Below are 23,208 nucleotides of genomic sequence, written 5' to 3'. Positions count from 1 at the left end.
AGTGACTACCTTTTGCCCCACTCTCATTTACTAGGCCCATTTCCCCCCTAAAATCAAGTTAAGTTGGAACGCACAGACTCTCCCATTCCTTCCCGAGACATCATTGGCAGAGGTGTGAAGTTACGAAGCAGAGTGAAGGGCGTGCTCCTCACTCTCTACCGCCGTGGGGCACTCTGCAGACCTCGGGGCCGCGGTTATCAGGCGGCAGTGTTCCTAGTTTCCAGGCCCCTTCCTTACTGCCCACCTCGCCCGGCCACTGCCCAGGTGAGAACTGGGGAATCTGCCCTCCCTCGGAGAGTTCCAGGCGTTTCGGCACTCAGATACCTCCAACAGCATGCCCAGCACTCGCCCCATCTTCACATGATTCCTCCCCTCTTCGACCCACGTTCCTCCCTCTTCCTAGCCCAGCCACGACGACAAAGGCCCATGCGGCGTAGCGACCTGGGAGGAGCCGGACGTCGACCGCGAGGCCCTTTTCCCTCAGAAGCCACAGACTGTGGCTTCTGTGCCGCAGGACCTGTCCAAAGCCCGCTGGCGCCCCCTTACATTCACTCACAACTAAATTCCCAGGAGGACTGATCTGCGGACCTACCAGCTGAGTCCCAGTCAGTGAGAAAGAATGAAGAGGACAGGAGGACCACCTCCCAGGGCACAGCTCTGAGCGCAGACGGCAGACAGCAAGGCACATGCGCAATAATGGACACACCCAGCAACGGACATGCCTACGGATGCAGCTTGTGTTACGTAGACTGAGGCTTTCCTGCCTCTGTTGACTGGGAGCCACAAGAGCTCTTGAGTATTGAAAGGGGCTTGCACAGCTCTTTTACTTTTCCTTCCTAAACTTTTTGACGTCTTAAGTAAGGGTCCTTGAGGCTCGAGGTCAAATTAACTATCATACCCAATACAACTCTCATACTTCCCTCATAAATAGAGGGAAGAGGGATCATAAATACATGACATTTAACTGCACCCCAGCCCCAGCCCAAGAACAGCCTTACACAGGATGGCAAATGACCAAGAGGGCACCTGTAACTGTTGATCCTTTTTCCTGAGGTCTAATTTGTATTAATTAACTCTTACCTTTTGTAAAACAAACACTGTTATCTGAAGTTTAATGTGTACCTTTAAAAATGCATTGTTTTTTAGACAAAAAGGACATATTTGATATGGGCCACTAGGGTTACCACAAAATACATAGTTGTTGATGAAATGTAATTTACATCTTTAATGTAATGAGCAAGAACAGCATTTTAAAGAAACACAATAAAATAAAATAGAAACTATCAGAACTGCATTTAGGATATATACACATAGCGTACACACACACGTACAAACATACATGTTTACACACATATATTTATGTTCAGTCCACATCTCCTGCCCTCAAACTGGGATTTACACCATCTGCTTCCCTAGTTCTCAGGCTTTTGGATCTGGATTGAAGTACATCACTGGTTTCTGGTTTCCTTCTTGCTTGTAAATGGCAGACTGTGGGACTCAGCCTTCACAATTGTGTGAATCAATTTTTCACACAATTTTATATATATATAAAATACACACACACACACGGATAAGGAAAAAGGCCAGGATATCAGTCCTACTCACTTCTCTTCAGCACTGTCCTGGTGAATCTAGTTAGTGCAATGAGACAAGAAATGAAATAAAAGGCATTCAGATTGAAAAGGAGGAAGTAAAACTGTATGATTCATAGATAACATAATCTTTCACGTGGAAAATCTGACAGACTCTATAAAACAGTTACTAGAAACAATAAGTGAGTTGCAGAATTAAAAATCAATATAAAAATTTAATTGTATTTCTGTGTATCATCAATACAAACTTGGATTGGCATTTTTAATGGTATGTATTATAGTATTGAAGAATATTAACTGCAAAGGGAAGAATCTGAATAAGGAAGTTCAAGACCTATAACACATTGAAAAGTACAAAAGATGGCTGAGAGAAAATTTAAGACTGAAATAAAATTAAGAGATATATCTTGTTCGTGAATCAAAAGAGTCAATATGCTTAAGATACAGTTTCCCCAAACTGAGCTATAGATTCAAAGCAATTCCAATCAAAATCCCAGAGGGTGTTCTTTTCGGAGAAATTGATAAACTGATCTTCTAAAATAAAGAGAAAGTTTTTAGGCAGAATCAGACAAGTGCAGAAACAGCAGAAACATATATACATGAGTACAACCACTAATCAGACAAGTGCAGCTGCTCTGTCTGTGGAGTAGCCATTATTTTATTCCTTTACTTTCTTAATAAACTTGCTTTCACTTTGCACTGCAGACTCACCCTGAATTCTTTCTTGAGTGAGATCCAAGAACCCTCTCTTGGGACATGGGGTCAGGATCCCTTTCCTGTGACATATTTCTGGCGACCACAGAAGGGACTATAGTGCAGAAACCCTGACCCAATGCTGACCTTTGGGTAAGTGTTGGGGTCTTGTAACATCTCTCTGACGACCACGGAAGTGATTATACTGCAGACACCCCCAACCAAAAGGCTAACTTTGGGTAAGTGGTGGGGTCCGGTAACATCTTTCTCGTGAACCACAAAAGGACAATACTGAAGAAACCTCCCCAACCCAAAGGAAATAGACTGCAACACTGATTGGACGACTGGGTAAGTAGCAGGGTATCAGGCTAAAGGATGGGATTGGGTTAGAGGCCCAACTTAGGGGAGTTAAAGTCTCTCCTAAGAGAGAGTAGATTAGAGGCCCCTCTTCATAAAAGGCAAGGACACTAGACTGACCTTGGGTTACAGGCCCAACTTAGGAGTGTTAGAGTCCCTTCTAAGATTTAGGGGGTTAGAGGCCCCTCTCGGTAAAGTCCCTCTCAGCTAAGAACAGGTTCGGCACTATGGGATGTTAACTGCTATTCTCTTTGAATTAATCTGGCTTGCACTCTTTGCTGATGGCTGTGGGTGACAGGATTAGGCATGTGCAGGATCGAGGGACATGGGGAGCATTTTCCTCCTCCAAAAGGGGAAACTTGAGAGCTGATGGGACTGCTTGAAAAAGATCCCTGCCAGACGACAGCAGCCGCCTGAGCTTTTCAATGTCGCTGCAATGGGTGGGTCTTTCTCTGGCCTCCCTGATCATTTTGCTTTCCCCACCCTGCCACAGGCAATACTTTCCTTCTCTACTTTTTGTTTCTCTTTCTTATTTTTATTTTATTAATTTGTTTACTAGTTAATTTATTTATTTGACAAAGTCTTGCTCTGTTGCCAGGCTGGAGTACAGTGGCGTGATCTTGGCTCACTGCAACTTCCACCTCCCAGGTTCAAGTGATTCTCCTGCCTCAGCCTCCCTAGTAGCTGGGAATACAGATGTGTGCCACCACGCCCAGCTAAGTTTTTGTTTGTTTGTTTGTTTTTTAGTAAAGACGAGGGTTTCACCATGTTGGCCAGACAGTCTCCATCTCTTGACCTTGTCATCTGCTCACCTCAGCCTCCCAACGTGCTGGGATTACTGGCATGAGCCACCGCGCCCAGCCCCCTTTCTTATCTTTTCTATTATTCAGGGCCACCCTCTTGCCCAGAGACCATGTGTTGAAACTCTAAGTCGGAGGTTGGATTAAAGATGACAGGGCCCATCTGGGGGCAAATTTAAGCCTTGCTAGTTTGATATTGGGTGCTAAGCAGAGTGGCTAATGTCTATGTTTTATCACACATAGTTTGCTCCAGCCAGAACAACAAAAAAAATAATTTTCCTTTATGATGCAGCTTGGCCCCCAGGGTGATGGTGCTGCAAACCAGATCACTAGGGCTGCTCAAGGAAAGAGAACCCAAAAGCCTGGCATGCTGACAAAAGGGTAAGAATTTCTTACCAGTCAGATTTCTGGCTTATCTCTCTCTCTGTAAACGATCGAATGAATTGAAAAAAAATCAGTGTTTATCTCCTCTGTAAAGTTCTGATTAATGCGAAAAAGAATTAGTTCTAAGACTAGTCTTAAGCTGGTGTATTTTGTTCTATGAATTCATTTTTCTGTGTTGAGGGGTACTTCAGCGTAAAACATGGGCTTAGAACACTTGTAAGTCCGCTTTTCAAGACGACCCAGCAAGCTGGTCAATAACTACTTTGGCTGCAGGTCCCTGAAACAAAAAAACAAACAAAAACGGATTAAATATCCACATCGTTTTACATCCTTGGGAGCTTTACCTTTTAACCACGTGGCCGTACTTTCTTTCGGTCTCTGCCTTCAGGGAACAGGAATTTTAGGGTTCATGTCATAGTTAGTTCTAAAACTCATACTGAATAGTTAAAAGCCTTTGCAAGCTCAAAATTAACTACTCTAGACTCCTTCTGGGAAAGAAGCTGAAGACTGCTGCGGGCTGTAGCTCACTAGCTAAGGTATGGGACCTTCGCAGTGGTGGTCCGAGTTCATATTCCTCACCTAGGAAGTAAGTCGTTTCTGGTTTAATGTTGCGCATATTTGTCAATTATCTTCTTCTCCACAGACTGTCTTAAATTTTCCTTTCTCTAAGCGCCTGAGAGGTTAACTTTAGTAAAGTTCAAAAGCCAGAAATATCGGCCGTTTGGCATAAGAAATACTAAAAGGACTTTATTAAAACATGCTAAAAGCAGATGTTCAAGCTCTAATAGCCAGGACTCCTTGGGAAAAACAGGAGGCACCAGAGACCCCTTTCCTGGCCCTGTTCTTCCAAGGGCTCCACCCTAAAGCCAGTAATCCAATTAAGAAACTTAAAAACTGGCAAATGAAAAATCTTACAACTACTGCAGTAATCATCTTCTGTCTTTCTGTGTAGCTATATATGTGTTGCGTGTAACATTTATATAAAAGAGCTCTAATTAATTGGTTTACCAATAAGCATTTAAATCAAATATTTTAAAAGCAAAATAAAAAGTGTAATGCCTTTTAGTTTATGTAACTTTAGTAACCTTTGGGAAATAAAAGCAGTTTTAAAAATTATTGATAAAATAAAAACATTTAGTCTAAATTATGCAGGTCAGATATTAAGTTTGTTAAATGCTTTAAAGTCATAAACTGCTTCTTTAACATTTAATAATTGTTCAGTTTACCTACCTCAAAGCCATTAGATTCTAGATGAGGTCTCAGGACATGTGGAATTAGCCATGCCCTCTAGCTATACAAAGAAGATTATAAAGAAGGTTATTTTATATGCAAAAGAATCTTGTATGATAAATTCTTGTCCTAAAGTAAAATGACTGGTTGTTTAAAAGGAGGGATGTTTTTATTTTATATTTTTATTTTATAAAAATGTTTTTATTTTATATTCATACAGGAAGCATTATCAAATGTGAAAAAGTGTTTTGCTTTCTTTGGACTAAATTTGCATAAATATGTTATTGGTATATGTTCCAAAGTTATGGGAAACTCCTATAATTCTAATATGACTTAATGTATGTAATTAATAATTATAATTGTTACATAAATCATTGTATACCACAGAGGTAACAAATTTCCTTATCAATTGTGGCTTTACTAGTGGCTGCCCTAAAACTTTATTATCCACAGAAAATTGTTGTCTTGTTTTAATTTTCTTTAGAAGGTGGTTTATAATCCACTATAGAACTCTAGCAAGGGTTCTTAAATGCAGCTTTCTGATAACTTTGGAAATTGTAACATTAAAATACGGGAAACAACTTTCAGAACTCTCATGAAGAGCTAAAATGTTCATGAATATCAAGCAAAACCAAAACAGGAGTTAACTAAATTCACTGAACCAATGAAAAACTGAAGTAATATTTTAACTTTGCTTAAAATGCTGTTGATCCTTTGTTTTGTTTTTCAGAGTCAAGGAAACTTTTCTTTTACGCTATTTACGGCTTTTAGAAGTTGAGTAAAATATACTCCTGTGAACAAAATTTGGAGCATATTTGTTTCTGTCTGCCTGATTTTGCCAGAATTTGGAAACTAGTCGTGAGTGTTCTTAACTTATGGCAATATTGTTATTTGCATAAGTGCAGTAAGAATCTGTTTTCTTTTGTAACAGGAAACAGTTGGAGAAATTGATTATTTTACCAAGGTTTTGACTAGAATTGTGTGTTTTCCTTTAGGGAATTAAACTTGACTTATAGAGCCAATAAAAGCCCTGTGGGGAACTGGCCTCATACCTTGCCTACAACAGTCCCTGTGCAGGGTTTCTGACCGGTAGTGAGTAAAGAATGTCACTTTCTGACAGGTCCAGAAGCCCCAAGTCATCTTGGGACCTCGAGAGGAAAAAATTACCCAACTCATAGGTATTTAAGGGTACAAACCCATGGTTGGGCTCGGCTTTAAAAAAGTCTTATCTGAAATTCCTTCTATGGAACAGAGTTCCATCAATGCCAATTTAAAAAGAGCTTATGTGAAAAATAATTATTTTTGCTGCACTTTATACAAATAATCATGGCAAGTATAATAAAGCAAATCTGTCTTACCATGATTTGTCTTTAGTAAAAATGGGAAACTGGAGAGGAAATATTATGTTTCAAAAGCTATGGTATACTTGTTAGATTCTAGTCTCATCAGTTGTTTTTAAGTTTATTTCTGCAATTTAGGGTAGCCCTGCTTATTCTTGTGAACCAACCAGTGGTCTCTGACTGTTGCTCAGCAGAAACAAGAGGATGGGTAATATAAAAATCTGGATCAGTATTCTAATTCTGGACACATTGTAATCAGCTAACAACCCCACACCAGCTTAGTTCCAACAGTTGCCCAGTTCATGAAAAGCCTTCTAATTTAGTTTATTTGGAATAACTGTACTTATTTTGCTTTACTCTTGTGGAATATATTGCTGTTATATTCTTTGTGTAGGAATATAGGACAAGCTTACTGAATGTTTTCTTAAACACCTATTAATCTTCCAGATATCACCTTTTGTCGAAACTCAAGAGTTATGAGTGGACCTTACTATACTGGTGCTTTCTGACTGAGCTCCTCTCTACCTTGAATGCAAGAAACCCTCACGGTTAGGCAGGAATATCATAGGCCCTATTCAGTCTGAGGAAGTTACAGAAGATGGATCTTCATCAGCGGTGTATGAACCAGAGCAACTCCATTTTAAATAGGAGCTGGGTGAAATGAGACTGAAACTTACTAGGCTGCATTCCCAGACAGTTAAGGCATTCTAAGTCACAGGAAGAGATAGGAAGTCAGCACAAAATACAGGTCATAACGACCTTGCTGATAAAACAGGTTGCAGTTAAGGAGCGAGCCAAAACCCACCAATACCAAAATGGCAATGAGAATGACCTCTGGTCATCCTCACTGCTACATTCCCATCGGCACTATGATAGTTTACAAATGCCATGGCACTGTCAGGAAGTTACTCTATATGGTCTAAAAAAGGGGGGGCATGAATAATCCACCCCTTGTTTAGCATATCAACAAGAAATAACCATAAAAGTGGGCAACAGCACCGCTTGAGGCTGCGCTATCTATGGAGTAGCCATTCTTTTATTCCTTTACTTTGTTAACTTGCTTTCACTTTGGAAAAAAAAAAAAAAAAACAAGTGCAGAAACATACATACATGAGTACAACCCTTAATTAGAAGAAAATAATCTTACATACTTAACATTATTACCATTTTTGGTGCTCTTAATTCCTTTGTTTAGATCAAAATTTCTACCTGTTTTTATTTTCCTTCTATAAGAAAGATGTCTCTTAACATTTCTTGTAATGTGATATACTGGGCACTGTTCTTTTTTGTTTTTCTTTTTTATTGTACTTTAAGTTCTGGCATACATGTGCAAAATATGCAGGTTTGTTACATGGGTATACATATGCCATGGTAGTTTACTGCACCTATCAACCCATCATCTCGGCTGTAAGCTCCATATGCATTACGTATTTGTCCTAATGCTCTCCCTCCCCTTGGATGTGGTTTTTGTGTAGTGGTCCTTTATGTTGGTGTTAATGTTATTGCTTTCTCTTTGTTACCTTTTCTTCTAACAGTCAGGCCTCTCTTCTGTAGATCTGCTGCAGTTTTCTGGAGGTCCGCTGAAGACCCTATTTGCCTGGGTATCACCAGTAGAGGCGGCAGAACAGCAAAGATTGCTGCCTGCTCCTTCTTCTGGAAGCTTTGTCCCAGAGGGGCAGCGGCCTGATGCCAGCCAGAACTCTCCTGTACGAGATGTCGATTGACCCCTGCTGGGAGGTCTCTGCCAGTCAGGAGGCAGGGGGGTCAGGGATCCACTTGAGGAGGCAGTCTGTCCCCTAGCAGAGCTCGAGCGCTGCGCTGCAAAACCTTTTCAGGATGCACTGCTCTCTTCAGAGCTGGCAGGCAAGAACGTTTAAGTCCACTGAAGCTGTGCCCACAGCTGCCCCTTCCCTGAGGTGCTCTGTCCCAGGGAGATGAGAGTTTTATCTATAAGACCCTGACTGGGGCTGTTAACTTTCTTTCACAGATGCCCTCCCTGCCCAGTGAGGAAGAATCTAGAGAGGTAGTCTGGCCACAGCCACTTTGCCGCCCTGTGGTGAGTTACACCCAGTCTGAACTTCCCAGCTTCCTTAACACTGTCAGGGGAAAATTACCTACTCAAGCCTCAGTAATGGTGGATGCCCCTTGCCCCACCAAGCTCCATTGTCCCAGGTTGACTTCAGACTGCTGTGCTGGCAGTGACACATTCAAGCCAGTGTTTCATAGCTTCTTGGGCTCCATGGGAGTGGGACCCACTGAGTGACACTACTTGGCTCCCTGGCTTCAGACTCCTTTCCAGGGGAGTGAAGGGTTCTGTCACGCTGAGGTTCCAGGTGCCACTGGGGTACGAAATAAAATAAATAAATAAATGAATAAATAAATAAAACTCCTGCAGTTAGCTCAGTGTCTGCCCAAACAGCTGCTCAGTTTCGTGTTTGAAACCCAGGGCACTGATGGTATTAGCACGTGAGGGAATCTCCTGGTCTGTGGACTGCAAAAACCGTGGGAGAAGCATAGTATCTGGGCAGTACAGCACAGTCCCTCATGGCTTCCCTTGGCTGGGAGAGGGAGAACCCTCACTCCTTGCACTTCCCAGGTGGAGCAATGCCCCACCCTGCTTCTGCTCGCCCTCCAGGGGCTGCACTCGCTGCCTAACCAGTCTCAGTGAGATGAACTCAGTACCTCAGATGGAAATGCAGAAGTCCCCTGCCTTCTGTGTTGGTCTCGCTGGGAGCTGCAGACCGCAGCTGTTCCTATTTGGCCATCTTGCCAGATCCCCACCAACCATCCCATATAAATTTGAAAATAGTTTTTTTTTTTTTTTTCTAAATCTGTGAAGAATGTCATTGGTGGTTTAGTAGGAATATCATTGAGTGTATAAATTGCTTTGGTCAGTTTGGCCATTTTGACAATTTTGTTTTTCCTGTTCATGAGCATGGAATGTTTTTCCATTTGTTTGTGTCATCTCTGATTTCTTTGAGTAGTGTTTTGTAGTTCTCATAGAAGAGATTTTTCTCCTCCCTAGCTAGCTGTATTCATAGGTATTTTATTCTTTTTGTGGCATTTGTGAATGCGATTGTGTTTCTGAATTGACTTTGAGCTTAGAAGGTTGTTGGTATATAGAAATACTCCTGGGTTTTGTACATTCATTTTGTATCCTGAAACTTTCTTGAAGTTGTTTATCAGATCAAGGAGCTTATGGGCAGAGAGTCTGGGATTGTCTAGGTATAGAATCATATTGTTTGCAAACAGAGATTGTTTGACTTCTGTGAAAAACATAGTGGGGTGAAAGCAATCACCTGTCAGCAATGGAATGGAACAATAAAAGTGCCCAAGAATAAATTTAATTTGAATGTGAAGAACGAATATGAAGTAAATAACAATCATTGCGAGGGATACGTAAAAATTGAGTAGTGGCTTTTTCTTGGATAGAGAGATTCTAAAATAGAAAGATAGTTATTGTCCCTAAGATGTAATTTAAAAATAATAGCTAGTATCTCAACAGGAATATTTTAACACCTGATCAAACGGTTCTGAAGTTCATCTGAAAGACAAATGTGTCAGAATAGATAGAAAAAGAGAAAGGAATGAGGGAGGGCAAGCATTATTTGACATTTCAAATATAATCAAGCTACAGCAATTAAAAAATATAGTAGTGGTGCAGTTATAAACAATTCAGTAGAAGAAAATTAAAAGTAGAGAGTTACACACCAAATTGAGTAGGGATGTAGGTGACAATAAAAGAGCCATTTCAAAACACTGAGTGAAACAGGGATTCAACAAAAATGTTGAGTCCCTATCACATTAATTTTGTTCAGATGGATCAATGATTTTGAATGTACAATAATGCAACCAAAAACTATGAATGTCTTATCGTATTGGAGTGGGTAAGTTCATTGCAAACATGACAGCAGACTCATGAAGGAGGCAAGAAAATGATTTATGATAGCAGATATAAAATACGTATTAAAATATTTAATATTTATTTCTATGATGATGAATTTTTCTGAAACACATTCTTCCCTTAGAGTAACCTGGGGCTCATATTCTCCAAAGCCATTGGAAGTGGAAGAAAGGTTGGGCAGGGGGAAAAAGAAAAATGTTTTGTAAGTTCAGTTTTGGTGTCAGGAGAGCTTGTAGTCTAGGTTCGCCACAGAGGCAGGAAAACTTCAGTCACGTGGTGAATGCCTCACTCAGTGCACACGCTACACAGATCTGTTGCTGTGGATTTCTGTTGCTACGCGTGACTGTTGTTACGCATGCGCCTTGTTGCCTACCTTCTGTTCACACAGAGCTTTGCGAGGAGAGGCTGAGTTTTCTTTCTTTCCACCATTTTGATTGTTTCTCACTGACTGAGGCTCAGCAGGTAGGTCCTCAGAGCGGTCTTCCTGGGAATTTAGTTGTGAGTGGATGTGAGGAGGAGCCGGCAGGCTTTGAACAGGTCCTGCGGCATGGTCTGTGGCTTCTGAGTGAAAGGGGGTCGTCCGGTTCCTCCCAAGTCGCGACGCTGCTATGGGTCTTGACATAGTGGCTGGGCTGGAAGGTGGGCCACGGAGGGGAGGGATCACGTGAAGGTGGGGCGAGTGCTGGGGGTGCTGTTAGAGGTATCTGAGTCCCCAAAACTGGAACCATCGGAGAGAGGACAGTTTCCAGACTCCTCGGTAGGGATGAGGGAAGGGGCCTGGGAACTGGGAACGCTGTGCGCTGGTGACTGCGGCCTGAGGTCTGTAGAGTGCCTGGCAGAGGTGTCCATTGAGGAGCATAACATTCACTCTGTTTAACGATTTCTCACCTCCGCCGTGGACGTCATGGGAAGGAATGGGTGAGGCTGTGCGTTCCAACAAAACTTGATTTTGGTAGGGGGTATGTAGGGGGGGAAATGGGCCTAGTAAATCAAAGTGGGACGAAAGCAGTAGTCATTTCGGTTTGAATTCTCTGTCCGTTTTTTCCTAAATGTCTTCATGATGGAGAGTGTGATTGTGAAACCAAAACTCAGAATCTAAGTCCTCTGTGTTTTGCTATGGCGTTAAGGTGATTTCTGTGCCTCTTCGACTATGACACAAACAAATCTGTCCATAGTTTGATTGGAAAACATGCGTACTTATCATTGCTCTGTGAATTATTTTGAAAATATTTTCAAAATTAAAAAAGTACAAATCACCATTTTGCCATGGAATATTCATATATATAGCTAAGCTACACACTTTTTTCAAATAACAATATTCTATTTTCAGTGGGAAATATGAGTGAGCATGTAAGAACAAGATCCCAATCCTCAGAAAGAGGAAATGTCCGAGAGTCTTCCCAGTCGGTTGAATCTGTGATTGTGAGTCCTTTAACATTTGATGTTTTCTATTAACACAGTTTATTTTTAAAAATATTTTTGAGCTAGTGTACATGCACTGATACAGATGTTCCATGCTGATAAAAAATGATGATGGCATCTCATGAAGGAAACTTTGGTTCAGGAATATTATATTCTGGTGTTACCTGTATGAATATGGATATTTCTCTCTCTTCCTCCCCCCATATATATTTATGTCTTTAGATTTATGAATCGATGCACATATGCATTTGTGTATTTATGTTACTGACTTTTTATTCGCACACACACTTACACCCTTAGGTCCAGCAGCCCGCTGAGGAAAAACGTCAAGAAGAGGAACCACCAAATGAAAATCAGGGTATTGCACCTAGTGGGGAGATTGAAAATGAAGGAACACCTGCTGTTCAAGGTGAAGGGAGAGTGGAGAATAATGCTTATGGGTGGTGGAGGTATATTTATGCCTTATATTTTATGACATACCAGTAACAGGAGGACAGAAAACATTAGGAAGGGATCCTAAACATTTCCTGCTGCTGCTGTGGGGAGGGGTGGGACAAGGACACATAAAAAGTCACAAAACTTTCCTACCATTTTGATAGAGGCTTTTTATTGATTGGATATTTGCATGGTTGCTGTAAACCTTTGAGTGTTTTCCGGAGCTCCTGTATGGTTTGTTCAGCCATTTTCTGTTTTTTGTTTAGCTTTGTTTTGTTTTATGTTTCTGTGGAAGAATGGCAGCTTGCAGCTTCCTAGTCTGCCATCTGCGGACGTCTCATGTATTTTTTAAGAAACTGTTTAACGCAGATTTATTAATGCTTTCTCATGCTGCGTAATATACTAAGTGCTGGAGATGTCAGTGCCAAATTTTTGCCTAAAGCTCATAGTCTAGTCAGAATAACTCAAACAAATCACTGATGTAATGTGATAAGAATAAGAGCAAATGAGTACAAAAGGGGCAAGTAAGTTGTCTAGGGCCAGCCTTGGGAAAGGAAAGGGCAATGTTTGAACATCACTGCTTTCCTGTTTTCCTGGCAACAGACTCCTTAAATGATTAACCCACAGGTTTTTATTTCATAACGATGAGGGAATAAACATTATCATTTCCTCGTTCATAGTTCATGTTTTAATTTGTAAACTGATGACCTTTTTATCTTTTAAGGGCCTGACGTGGAAGCTTTTCAACAGGAATTGGCTCTGCTTAAGATAGAGGATGAGCCTGGAGATGGTCCTGATGTCAGGGAGGGGACTCTGCCCACTTTTGATCCCACTAAAGTGCTGGAAGCAGGTATGTTGTTCAATTAAGATGCAAACTATAGGGTGTCTGTTTTCACAATATTATATTTTGTGTGACACAGAGGTAAAATTACTGCTACTTTAATATCATACTTCACGTCTAAAGATTCTTTGAAGGTAGTCCAGATCCCAGATGGCTGCCTTACACACTATCAGAGAGAGAGGGTCAGGTATGCTGGCTCATGCTTTTAATTCCAGCACTTTGAAGGCCAAGGCAGAAGGATCACTTGAGGCCAGGACTTCAAGAGATGGAGAAAAATTGGGTCAAAGCTAATTGGATTACAATATGAAAGATATGAAACATGCTAAGAGAGGATATCGATTGTCTTCACAGCTATGTGAAGTAATGCAGATATTAATTAGCTTGATACAGCCATTTCACAGTGTGTATATATATTTTAAAGCATCATGTTATGCATGATAAATATATATGATTTTATGTGTCATTTTTAAAAAAAGATATGAAAACGTGTTCTGACTTTTGAATGTAAGTCATTTAACCAACAGCCAATAATTTTCAGATATTTTTATCGAGGCCTGCTTTTAACAAATAAGTAAGATGTTTATAATAAGCATCAGTTTATATTGCAGTGTTAACTGTGATGGTAACGACTTAAAGCTAGCGCGGGTGTTCACTTTACTGTATAAACTGAACTGCTTTTAGGCATGTAAAGAGGCAGGAGAACCGGTGAAAATAGTGACAAATGTTCGCCCTACTTAAAGCAACTGCATAATGGCTAAACTAGTCCAAAGTAACGTTTTTACACTTTTTCACAAGAGACACAAAACAAATGTAATACTATTCTATTTCCTTCACTTACGGAGTTCTGAGCATGTTCTATATTCAGAGTGTTATTTCATATCAAAACATTTGAATGATAATTTGAAAATATCTTTTTCCCTTAGGATTTTGTTTCGTTGAATTTTCATTGAAAGTATATGCGTTTTTTTTTTTTTTTTTTTGCTTTCGACTTATATATACAAAACAGACTCACTTGATTGAATTCATTCTGAACTTGAACAGTCTCTTTGTTTCCTTATTCTACTAGAAAAAGTGGCATGAATTAAAAATATTGTTAATATGCCTGGAAGTCTACCTTCAGAGTTTATTCAGAGGCTAACTGGATGTAAGCTAAAGGGTCACCCTCAGGGTTCTGATATTAGTTCATCAACACGGTAGTTGTATGCCTCTAGTGTCGTATGAATAAAAATCTCCTGAGTAACGGACCCTAGTTTTATATTTATGTTATAGGTGATGCGCAACCATAGGTTTACACCAAGACAAATGAAGACTGAAACCAAGAATGTTATTCTTAATCTGGAAATTTGGCTGATAACATTCTCTTAATAAAGTTTTACAGTTTTCTGCAAAGAATCCTTGCACGTTTTTGTTAAATTTATTTCTGGATCTTTAATACTCTTGAGAATTTTATCTTTTTTGAAACTTTAAATCCTGTGTTTGAGATGGTACATGGAGATAAAATGTTGGTACATTGATTTTCTGTCATAGATAGATAGGAAGCTGGAAGCTTTCATAGGGGGATGCCAACAGCTGCGCAGATAGAAAAGGCCACGTGGGGCCAGGCATGTCCACCATGGGCTTTCCACCTCCCCTTTTTTAGCACATGCACAGTGAGAACGAAATGAGCAGTGTGGAGTAGCTCAAGCTGAGGACTTGCCTGCATAATAAAAGATTAGGGTGGGGCCTGGGAGAGATTCACGCCCTATGTAGATGGTACACTTGGTCCTAACCGGTTGTTTGTACCCTATGTAGATGATCAGATACTGCTTCCCCACTAGTTCATCCATAAAACTCCCTGCATTTCACTGCAGGATGGCAAACGTTTTTTCTGGGACCCCTGTCTGTAGTAGAAAGCTGTTCTCTTTGTTTCTTCTATTAACTTTCTGCTCTAAACCTCACTTTTGTTGTGCCCATGTCCTTGATTTCCTTGTCTGTGAGACCAAGAACTCCAGGTGTTACCCCAGACAACGAGGCCACTTCAATACTAGCTGTGGGTCTATGGTATATGGCTTTTATTACATTGAAATATGTTCCTTCTTTCCCCGGTGTTTTGAGGGTTTGTATCATGATGACATACTGAGTTTTATTAAATGCTTTTCAGCATCAATTGAAATGATTATATGGTTTGTAACCTTCTTTCCGTTGATATGATTTATCACATCAGTTGATTTGCATATGTTGAACCATCCTTCCATCCCAGAGATAAATCTCACTTGGTCATGATGATGATTCTAATGTATTGTTGAATTTGATTGCTACTAGTCTGTTGAGAATTTCTGCATCAATATTCATCAGCGGTTTTGCCCTGTAGTTTTCTTTTTTTGATGTGTCTTTGTCTGATTTTGGTATCAGGGTAACACTGGCCTCATAGAATGAGTTTGGAACTATTCCCTCCTCCTCTATTTTTCAAAATAGTTTGAGTAGGATTGGTATTAGTCCTTTTTTAAATGTTGGGTAGAATTCAATAGTGAAGCCATCAGTTCTGGGTGTTCTTTACTGGAAGACTTTTAATATGGCTTTGATCTCGTTGCTTATTATTGGTCTGTTCGGGTTATGGATTTCTTCATGATTCAATTTTGGGAGGTTGTATGTGTCTAGGAATTAATCCATTTTTTTCTAGATTTTCCAATTTATAGGCATGGAGTTTCTCATAGGAGCCAGTTATGATCCTTTGAATTTTTGCAGCATCAGTTTTGTAATGTCTCCTTTTTCATTTCTTTCTTTTTTTTTTCTCTTCTTTTCCTTTTTTTTTTTTTTTCTCGAGACAGAGTCTCCTTTTGTCGCCAGGCTGGAGTGCAGTGGCACAGTCTCAACTCACTAGAACCTCCACCTCCAGGGTTCAAGCAATTCTCTTGCCTCAGCCACCCTAGTAGATGGGATTACAGGTGCCTACCACCACGCCTGGTTAATTTTTGTACTTTTAGTAGAGATGGAGTTTTGCCATGTTGGCCAGGTTGGTCTTGAGGTCCTGGCCTTAGGTGGTCCACCTGCCTCAGCCTCCCAAATCGTTTTTCATTTCTGATTTATTTATTTGGGTTTCTCTCTTTTTTTCTTAGTTTGGCTAATGGTTTCTCAATTTTGGTTAACTTATTAAAAAAAGAAACTTTTGTATTATTGCTCTTTTGTAGGGTTTTTTCTTTTTTTTTTCATAATTGAGATTTTATTGGTTGAGGATCAGTACAGACATTTCAATCTGTACACAATTCTTAACATATGTAATGAAATTCTAAAAAGCCACGTGTTGTAATTCCTTTTTCAAGTTATTATATTTAGAAAATCCCATGGTCTCAGCCCAAAATCTCCTTAAGCTGATAAGCAACTTCAGCAAAGTCTCAGGATACAAAATTAATGTGCAAAAATCACAAGCATTCGTATACATCAGTAACAGACAAACAGAGAGCCAAATCATGAATGAACTCCCATTCACAATTGCTTCAAAGAGAATAAAATACCTAGGAATCCAACTTACAAGGGATGTAAAGGACCTCTTCAAGGAGAACTACAAACCACTGCTCAGTGAAATAAAAGAGGACACAAACAAATGGAAGAACATACCATGCTCATGGATAGGAAGAATCAATATCGTGAAAATGGCCATACTGTCCAAGGTTATTTATTGATTCAATGCCATCCCCATCAAGCTACCAATGACTTTCTTCACAGAATTGGAAAAAACTGCTTTAAAGTTCATATGGAACCAAAAAAGAGCCCGCATCTCCAAGACAATCCTAAGTCAAAAGAACAAAGCTGGAGGCATCACGCTACCGGACTTCAAACTATATTACAAGGCTACAGTAACCAAAACAGCATGGTACTGGTACCAAAACAGAGATATAAACCAATGGAACAGAACAGAGTCCTCAGAAATAATACCACACATCTACAGCCATCTGATCTTTGACAAACCTGAGAGAAACAAGAAATGGGGAAAGGATTCCCTATGTAATAAATGGTGCTGGGAAAATTGGCTAGCCATAAGTAGAAAGCTGAAACTGGATCCTTTCCTTACTCCTTATAAGAAAATTAATTCAAGATGGATTAGAGACTTAAATGTTAGACCTAATACCATAAAAACCCTAGAGGAAAACCTAGGTAGTACCATTCAGGACATAGGCATGGGCAAAGACTTCATGTCTAAAACACCAAAAGCAACGGCACCAAAAGCCAAAATTGACAAATGGGATCTAATTAAACTAAAGAGCTTCTGCACAGCAAAAGAAACTACGATCAGAGTGAACAGGCAACCTAGAGAATGGGAGAAAATTTTTGCAATCTACTCATCTGACAAAGGGCTAATATCCAGAACCTACAAAGAACTCAAAAAAATTTACAAGAAAAAAACAAACAACCCCATCAAAAAGTGGACAAAGGATATGAACAGACATTTCTCAAAAGAACACATTCATACAGCCAACAGACACATGAAAAAATGCTCATCATCACTGGCCATCAGAGAAATGCAAATCAAAACCACAATGAGATACCATCTCACACCAGTTAGAATGGCGATCATTAAAAAGTCAGGAAACAACAGGTGCTGGAGAGGATGTGGAGAAATAGGAACACTTTCACACTGTTGGTGGGATTGTAAACTAGTTCAACAATTATGGAAAACAGTATGGTGATTCCTCAAGGATCTAGAACTAGATGTACCATATGACCCAGCCATCCCATTACTGGGTATATACCCAAAGGATTATAAATCATGCTGCTATAAAGACACATGCACACGTATGTTCATTGCGGCACTATTCACAATAGCAAAGACTTGGAATCAACCCAAATGTCCATCAGTGACAGACTGGATTAAGAAAATGTGGCACATATACACCATGGAATACTATGCAGCCATAAAAAAGGATGAGTTTGTGTCCTTTGTAGGGACATGGATGCAGCTGGAAACCATCATTCTTAGCAAACTATCACAAGAACAGAAAACCAAACACCGCATGTTCTCACTCATAGGTGGGAACTGAACAAGGAGATCACCTGGACTCGGGAAGGGGAACATCACACACCGGGGCCTATCATGGGGAGGGGGGTGGGGGGAGGGATTGCATTGGGAGTTATACCTGCTGTAAATGACAAGTTGATGGTTGCTGACGAGTTGATGGGTGCAGCACAGCAAGATGGCACAAGTATACATATGTAACAAACCTGCACGTTATGCACATGTACCCTAGAACTTAAAGTATAATAATAATAATAAAAAAATAAATAAAAATAAAGTTATTCCAGTGACTTTCCAGTTTAAAATTTGGAAGCAAATTTTCCTTAAGAGGCTATCAAATACCAGTATCTTCACATGTTGGTCAGCTGTTACATATGGCCCACCAGTTCACAACTGAATAGCATGTACACTACATATTCAAATCTGTAATCTTTCACAGCACAGCAACAAAGTTATTAGAAAAACAGGACTACCACAACCAAAGATGTTACACAGTGCACACAATTCTGACAGGGAGCGCCATGAACAAGGAGTGGTTTTCTTTAGGAAACAATTCTACTAAAAAACATGAGAATAGAAGTAAAATAAAATGTTCAAGATATTAAATGCAGGACTGACTCCATATTGCCATTTAATATGCTTTGTATTATAGGACATAAAAACTATCCCCCCATCTATGGAATGTTAAGCCGACACCCGAGACAGTCAAAGCCTCCCATAATTCAATATCCTACACTATTTTCTGGTTGTACCAAAAAATAAACAACCAGCAAATGATTTCACCTCTTAAAAAAAAGCATTTACACTTTAAAAAAATTGGATGAGGTGGGATTCCCTCCTTCTTAAAAAATGTTTCTAGAGCTACTAAAAGACTTACATTTACAAAATAGTTGATAAAAATATTCCTCTGGATTGTACAAGAAGGGAGACAGGGACCACTGGTAAAACATGATACATAGGTCTCGGCTTCTTTCTCTCCTGCTTCATCAGAGGCTGGACTCTCCTCAGTTTTCGTTTCCCCGTTTTCTGCAGGTAAATCTTCTTTAGTTTCTTCGTTAGCCTCTTTGGCCTGTTTTCCCTTTGCTCCCCTTTTCCCTTTTGTTTGCACTTTTTTGTCTGAAGATTTATCAGCTGACAACCGCGCTGATCTCCTCTTGGGCTCTTCCTTGGCGGCGCCTTCAGCGGAGCTGACCTTCCTCTTGGGCATCCTGGCGGCGGGGAAGGCGCGTGCCAGGTGCCTGTGGGCCACGGCGCGCCTAGAGCCTTCGTGAAACTGGGCTGCCTGGCCGCTGCCACTCCTCCCGCCACCCGAGCTGCTGACTGTAGGATTTTTTCGTTTCAATTTTGTTTATTTCTATTGGGATCTTTATTATTTCTTTTCTTCTAATTTTTGGTTTGGTTTACTCTTTCTTTGCAGCTCTTTAAGATGCATCATTAGATTGTTTATTTGAAGTTTTTAACCTGTTTTGTTGTAGGCACTTAATAGCTACAAACCTCTTTCTGAGTACTGCTTTTGCTGTATCTCATCGGTTTTGGTATGTTGTGTTTCCATTATCATTTGTTTCAATAAATTTTTTAAATTTCCTTCTTAGCTTCTTCATTGACCCATTATTCATTCAGGAGCAGATTATTTAGTTTTCATGTATTTGTATAGTTTCCAAAATACCTCTTGTTATTAATTTCTAGTTTTATGCCATTGTGGTCTGACAAGATCCATGATATTATTTCAGGTTTTTTTTGAATGTTTTGAGACCTAACATATGGTCTTGTCCTTGAGAATGATCCATGTGCTGAGGAAAAGAATGTGTATTCTGTGGCCGTTGGATGAAATGTTCTGTAAATATCTATTAGATCCATGTGTCTGTAGTGCTGATTAACTCTGTTTTGTTGTTGTTGTTGTTGAGTTTCTGTTTGGCAGATCTGTCCAATACTGAATATGGGATGCTGAAGTCTCCATCTATTATTTTATTAGGGCCTATCTCTGTCTTTAGCTCTAATAGCTTTTGTTTTATATATCTGGGTGCTCAAGTGTTGGGTGCATATATATTTAAAATTGTTAATATCCTCCTGATGAATTGACTGCTTTATTATTACATAGTGACCTTTTAGTCTCTTCTCAAAGTTTTGCTTTGAAATCTTTTTTTTCTTATTTTTGTATCTTTTAAGTTCAGGCATACATGTGGTGCAGGTTTGTTATACAGGTGAACTTGTGTTATGGGGGTTTGTTGTAGAGATTATTTTGTTACCCAGGCATTAAACCTGGTACTCATGAGCTATTTTTCCTGATCCTCTCTCTCCTTCCATCCTCTGTTCTTCGGTAGGCCCCAGTGTCTGTTGTTCTCCTCTGTGTGTTGATTTTTTTCTCATTTTTAGCTCCCACTTATAAGCGACAACATGCAATATTTAGTTTTCTGTTCCTGCATTACTTTGCTAATGCAGCTCCATCCATGTTCTGGACACGGAGATAATGTTATTCGTTTTTATGGCTGTATGCTATTCCATGGTATATATGTACTACATTTTCTTTATCCAGTCTACCATTAATGGGCTTTTTGGTTGATTCCATGTCTTTGGTATTGTGAATAGTGCTGCAGTGAACATATGCGTACATGTGTCTTTATGATAGAACAGTTTATATCCCTTCGGCTGTCTACCCAGTAATGGGATTGCTGGATCGAATGGTGGTTCTGTTTTTAGGTCTCTGGGGAATCAGCACACTGTTTCCCACAATGGTTGAACTAATGTACACTTCCACCAACAGTGAATAAGTGTTTCTTTTTTCTCAACAATGTCACCAGCATCTGTTATTTTATTTTATTTTATTTTTTACTTTTTAATAATAGGCATTCTGACTGGTGTGAGGCGATATCTCATTGTGGTTTGAATTGCACTTCTCCAGTTATCAGTGGCTTTGAGTTTTATTTCATATGCTTGTTGGCCACATGCATGTCCTCTTTTGAAAGTGTTTCTTCATGTCCTTGGGCCACTTTTTAATGGTATTATTTTTTGTTTTGTTTTATTTTCTGAGACAGAGTCTTAGTCTGTTGCCCAGGCTGGAGTGCAGTCGCACGGTTTCTGCTCACTGCAACCTCTGCCTCCCAGTTTGAAGTGATTCTCCTGCCTCAGCCATCCTAGTATCTGGGATTACAGGCATGCACCACCATACCAAGCTAATTTTGTATTTTGTTGGTTTAAAGTCTGTTTTGTCCAAGAGTAGGATTGCAACCCCTGCTTTTTTATTTTTTTGCTTTCCATTTTCTTGGTCAATATTCCTCCATCCCTTTATTTTGAGATTTTGAGCCTGTGTGTTCTTTGTACGTGAGATGGGTCTTCTGCATCTATCACACCAATGAGTCTTGACTTTTTATCTAGTGTATCAGTCTCTGTGTTTTTATTTGGTTGAATTTTTACGGAAGGTATATGCGTTTTTTGCTTTCCTCTTATACATATGAAATAGATTCACTTGATTTCATTCATTCTGAACTCGAACAGTCTTTTTCTTTCCTTTTTGTACTAGAAAATGTGGCGTGAATTAAAAATATTGTTAACTACCTTCAGAGTTTATTCAGAGGCTAACTGGATGTAAGCTAAAGGGTCACCCTTAGGGTTCTGATTTTACAGTATTTGTATACCTCTCGTGTCATCTAAATAAAAATCTGCTGAGTAACGTGTTCTAATTTTATATTTATATTATAGGTGATGGGCAACCTTAGGTTTAAACCAAGACAAATGAAGACTGAAACCAAGAATGTTGTTCTTATGCTGGAAATTTGACTGCTAACATTCTCTCAATAAAGTTTTACAGTTTTCTGCAAATAATTCTTTCACATTATTGTTAAATTCTAGATTTTTAATACTCCTGATAACTGTATATTTTATGAAAGTTTAAATCCTGTGCTTGAGATGGTATATAAAGATAAAATGTTGGTACATTAATTTTCTATCATAGATAGATAGGAAGCTGGAAACCTTCATAGGGGGATGCCAGCAGCTGCACAGATAGAAAAGGCCACATGGGGCCAGGCATGTCCACCATGAGGGTTCCACTTCCCTTTTTTTTAGCACATGCACAGTAAGAAAGAAATGAGCAACATGGAGTAACTCAGGCTGAGGACCTGCCTGTATAATAAAAGTTTAGGGTGGGGGCTGCCAGAGATTCATGCCCTATGCAGATGGTACACCTGGTCCTATCCGGTTGTTTGTACCCTATGTGGGTGATCAGATACAGCCTCCCCACTAGCTTATCTATAAAAACCCCTGCATTTCACTGCAGGATGGCAGCCCTTTTTTCGGGACCTCTCTCTGTAGCAGAAAGTTGTTTTCTTTCTTTCTCCTATTAAATTTCTGCTCTAAACCTCATTCTTTGTGTGTCCGTGTCCTTGATTTCCTTGTCTGTGAGACCAAGAACTCTGAGTGTTACCCCAGACCATGTGGCCATTTCAGTGCTAGCTGTGGATCTGTTGTATATGACTTTTATTACAGTGAAGCATGTTCTTTCTATTGCCAGTGTTTTGAGGGTTTATATCATGATGACAATGTTGAGTTTTATTAAATGCTTTTTCAGCATCAATTGAAATGATCATATGTTTTTTTATTCTTCATTCTGTTGATATGATTTATCACATACATTAATTTGTGTATGTTGACTCATCCTTGTATCCCAGGGATAAATCTCACTTGGTCATGATGAATATTCTTTCTAATATATTGTTGAATTTGATTTGCTGGTATTTTGTTGAGGATTTCTGCATCATTGTTCATCAGTGATTTTTGGCTGGTAGCTTTCTTTTTTTGATGTGTCTTTGTCTGGTTTTGGTATGAGGGCAATACTGGCCTCATAGAATTAGTTTGAAAATATTCCATCTTCCTCTATTTTTCAAAATAGTTTGAGTAGGATTGGTATTGGTTTTTCTTTTAATGTTGGGTAGAATTCAGCAGTGAAGCCAGTGAATTCAGCAGTGAAGAAAAGTCCCAGACTTTTCTTTACTAGAAGACTTTTATTATGGCTTTGATGTTGTTACTTGTTATTGGTCTGTTCAGGTTATGGTTTCTTCCTGCTTCAGTCTTGAGAGGTTGTAGGTATCTAGGAATTAGTCCATTTGGTCTAGATTTTTCAATTTATAGGCATATATTTGCTCATAGGAGCCAGTAATGATCCTTTGACTTTCTGCAGCATCAGTTTTAACGTCTCCTTGTTCATTTCTTTTTTCTTTTTTCTTT

The 23,208-nt window shown here is 39.6% G+C and overlaps 1 protein-coding gene and 1 pseudogene across 1 annotated transcript; one reads left to right on the top strand and one right to left on the bottom strand.

The window, feature by feature from the left end:
• The first annotated feature begins 11,628 nt into the window (after positions 1-11,628).
• On the top strand, positions 11,629-21,804 carry LOC103232034 (putative G antigen family E member 3). Its single transcript, XM_073013201.1, has 4 exons — positions 11,629-11,722; positions 12,023-12,131; positions 12,882-13,007; positions 21,685-21,804. The coding sequence occupies exons 1-4, from the start codon at positions 11,639-11,641 to the stop codon at positions 21,699-21,701; spliced, it is 336 nt and encodes a 111-aa protein (XP_072869302.1). The 5' UTR covers positions 11,629-11,638; the 3' UTR covers positions 21,702-21,804.
• Positions 18,276-19,302, bottom strand: LOC119622594 (non-histone chromosomal protein HMG-14 pseudogene; annotated as a pseudogene).
• Positions 21,805-23,208: the final 1,404 nt, after the last annotated feature.

The sequence above is a fragment of the Chlorocebus sabaeus genome, chromosome X, assembly GCF_047675955.1.
Source record: "Chlorocebus sabaeus isolate Y175 chromosome X, mChlSab1.0.hap1, whole genome shotgun sequence".
Lineage (NCBI taxonomy): Eukaryota > Metazoa > Chordata > Mammalia > Primates > Cercopithecidae > Chlorocebus > Chlorocebus sabaeus.
The sequence above is the reverse complement of the archived record's forward strand: the minus strand, read 5'-3'. Positions and strand labels throughout refer to the sequence as shown.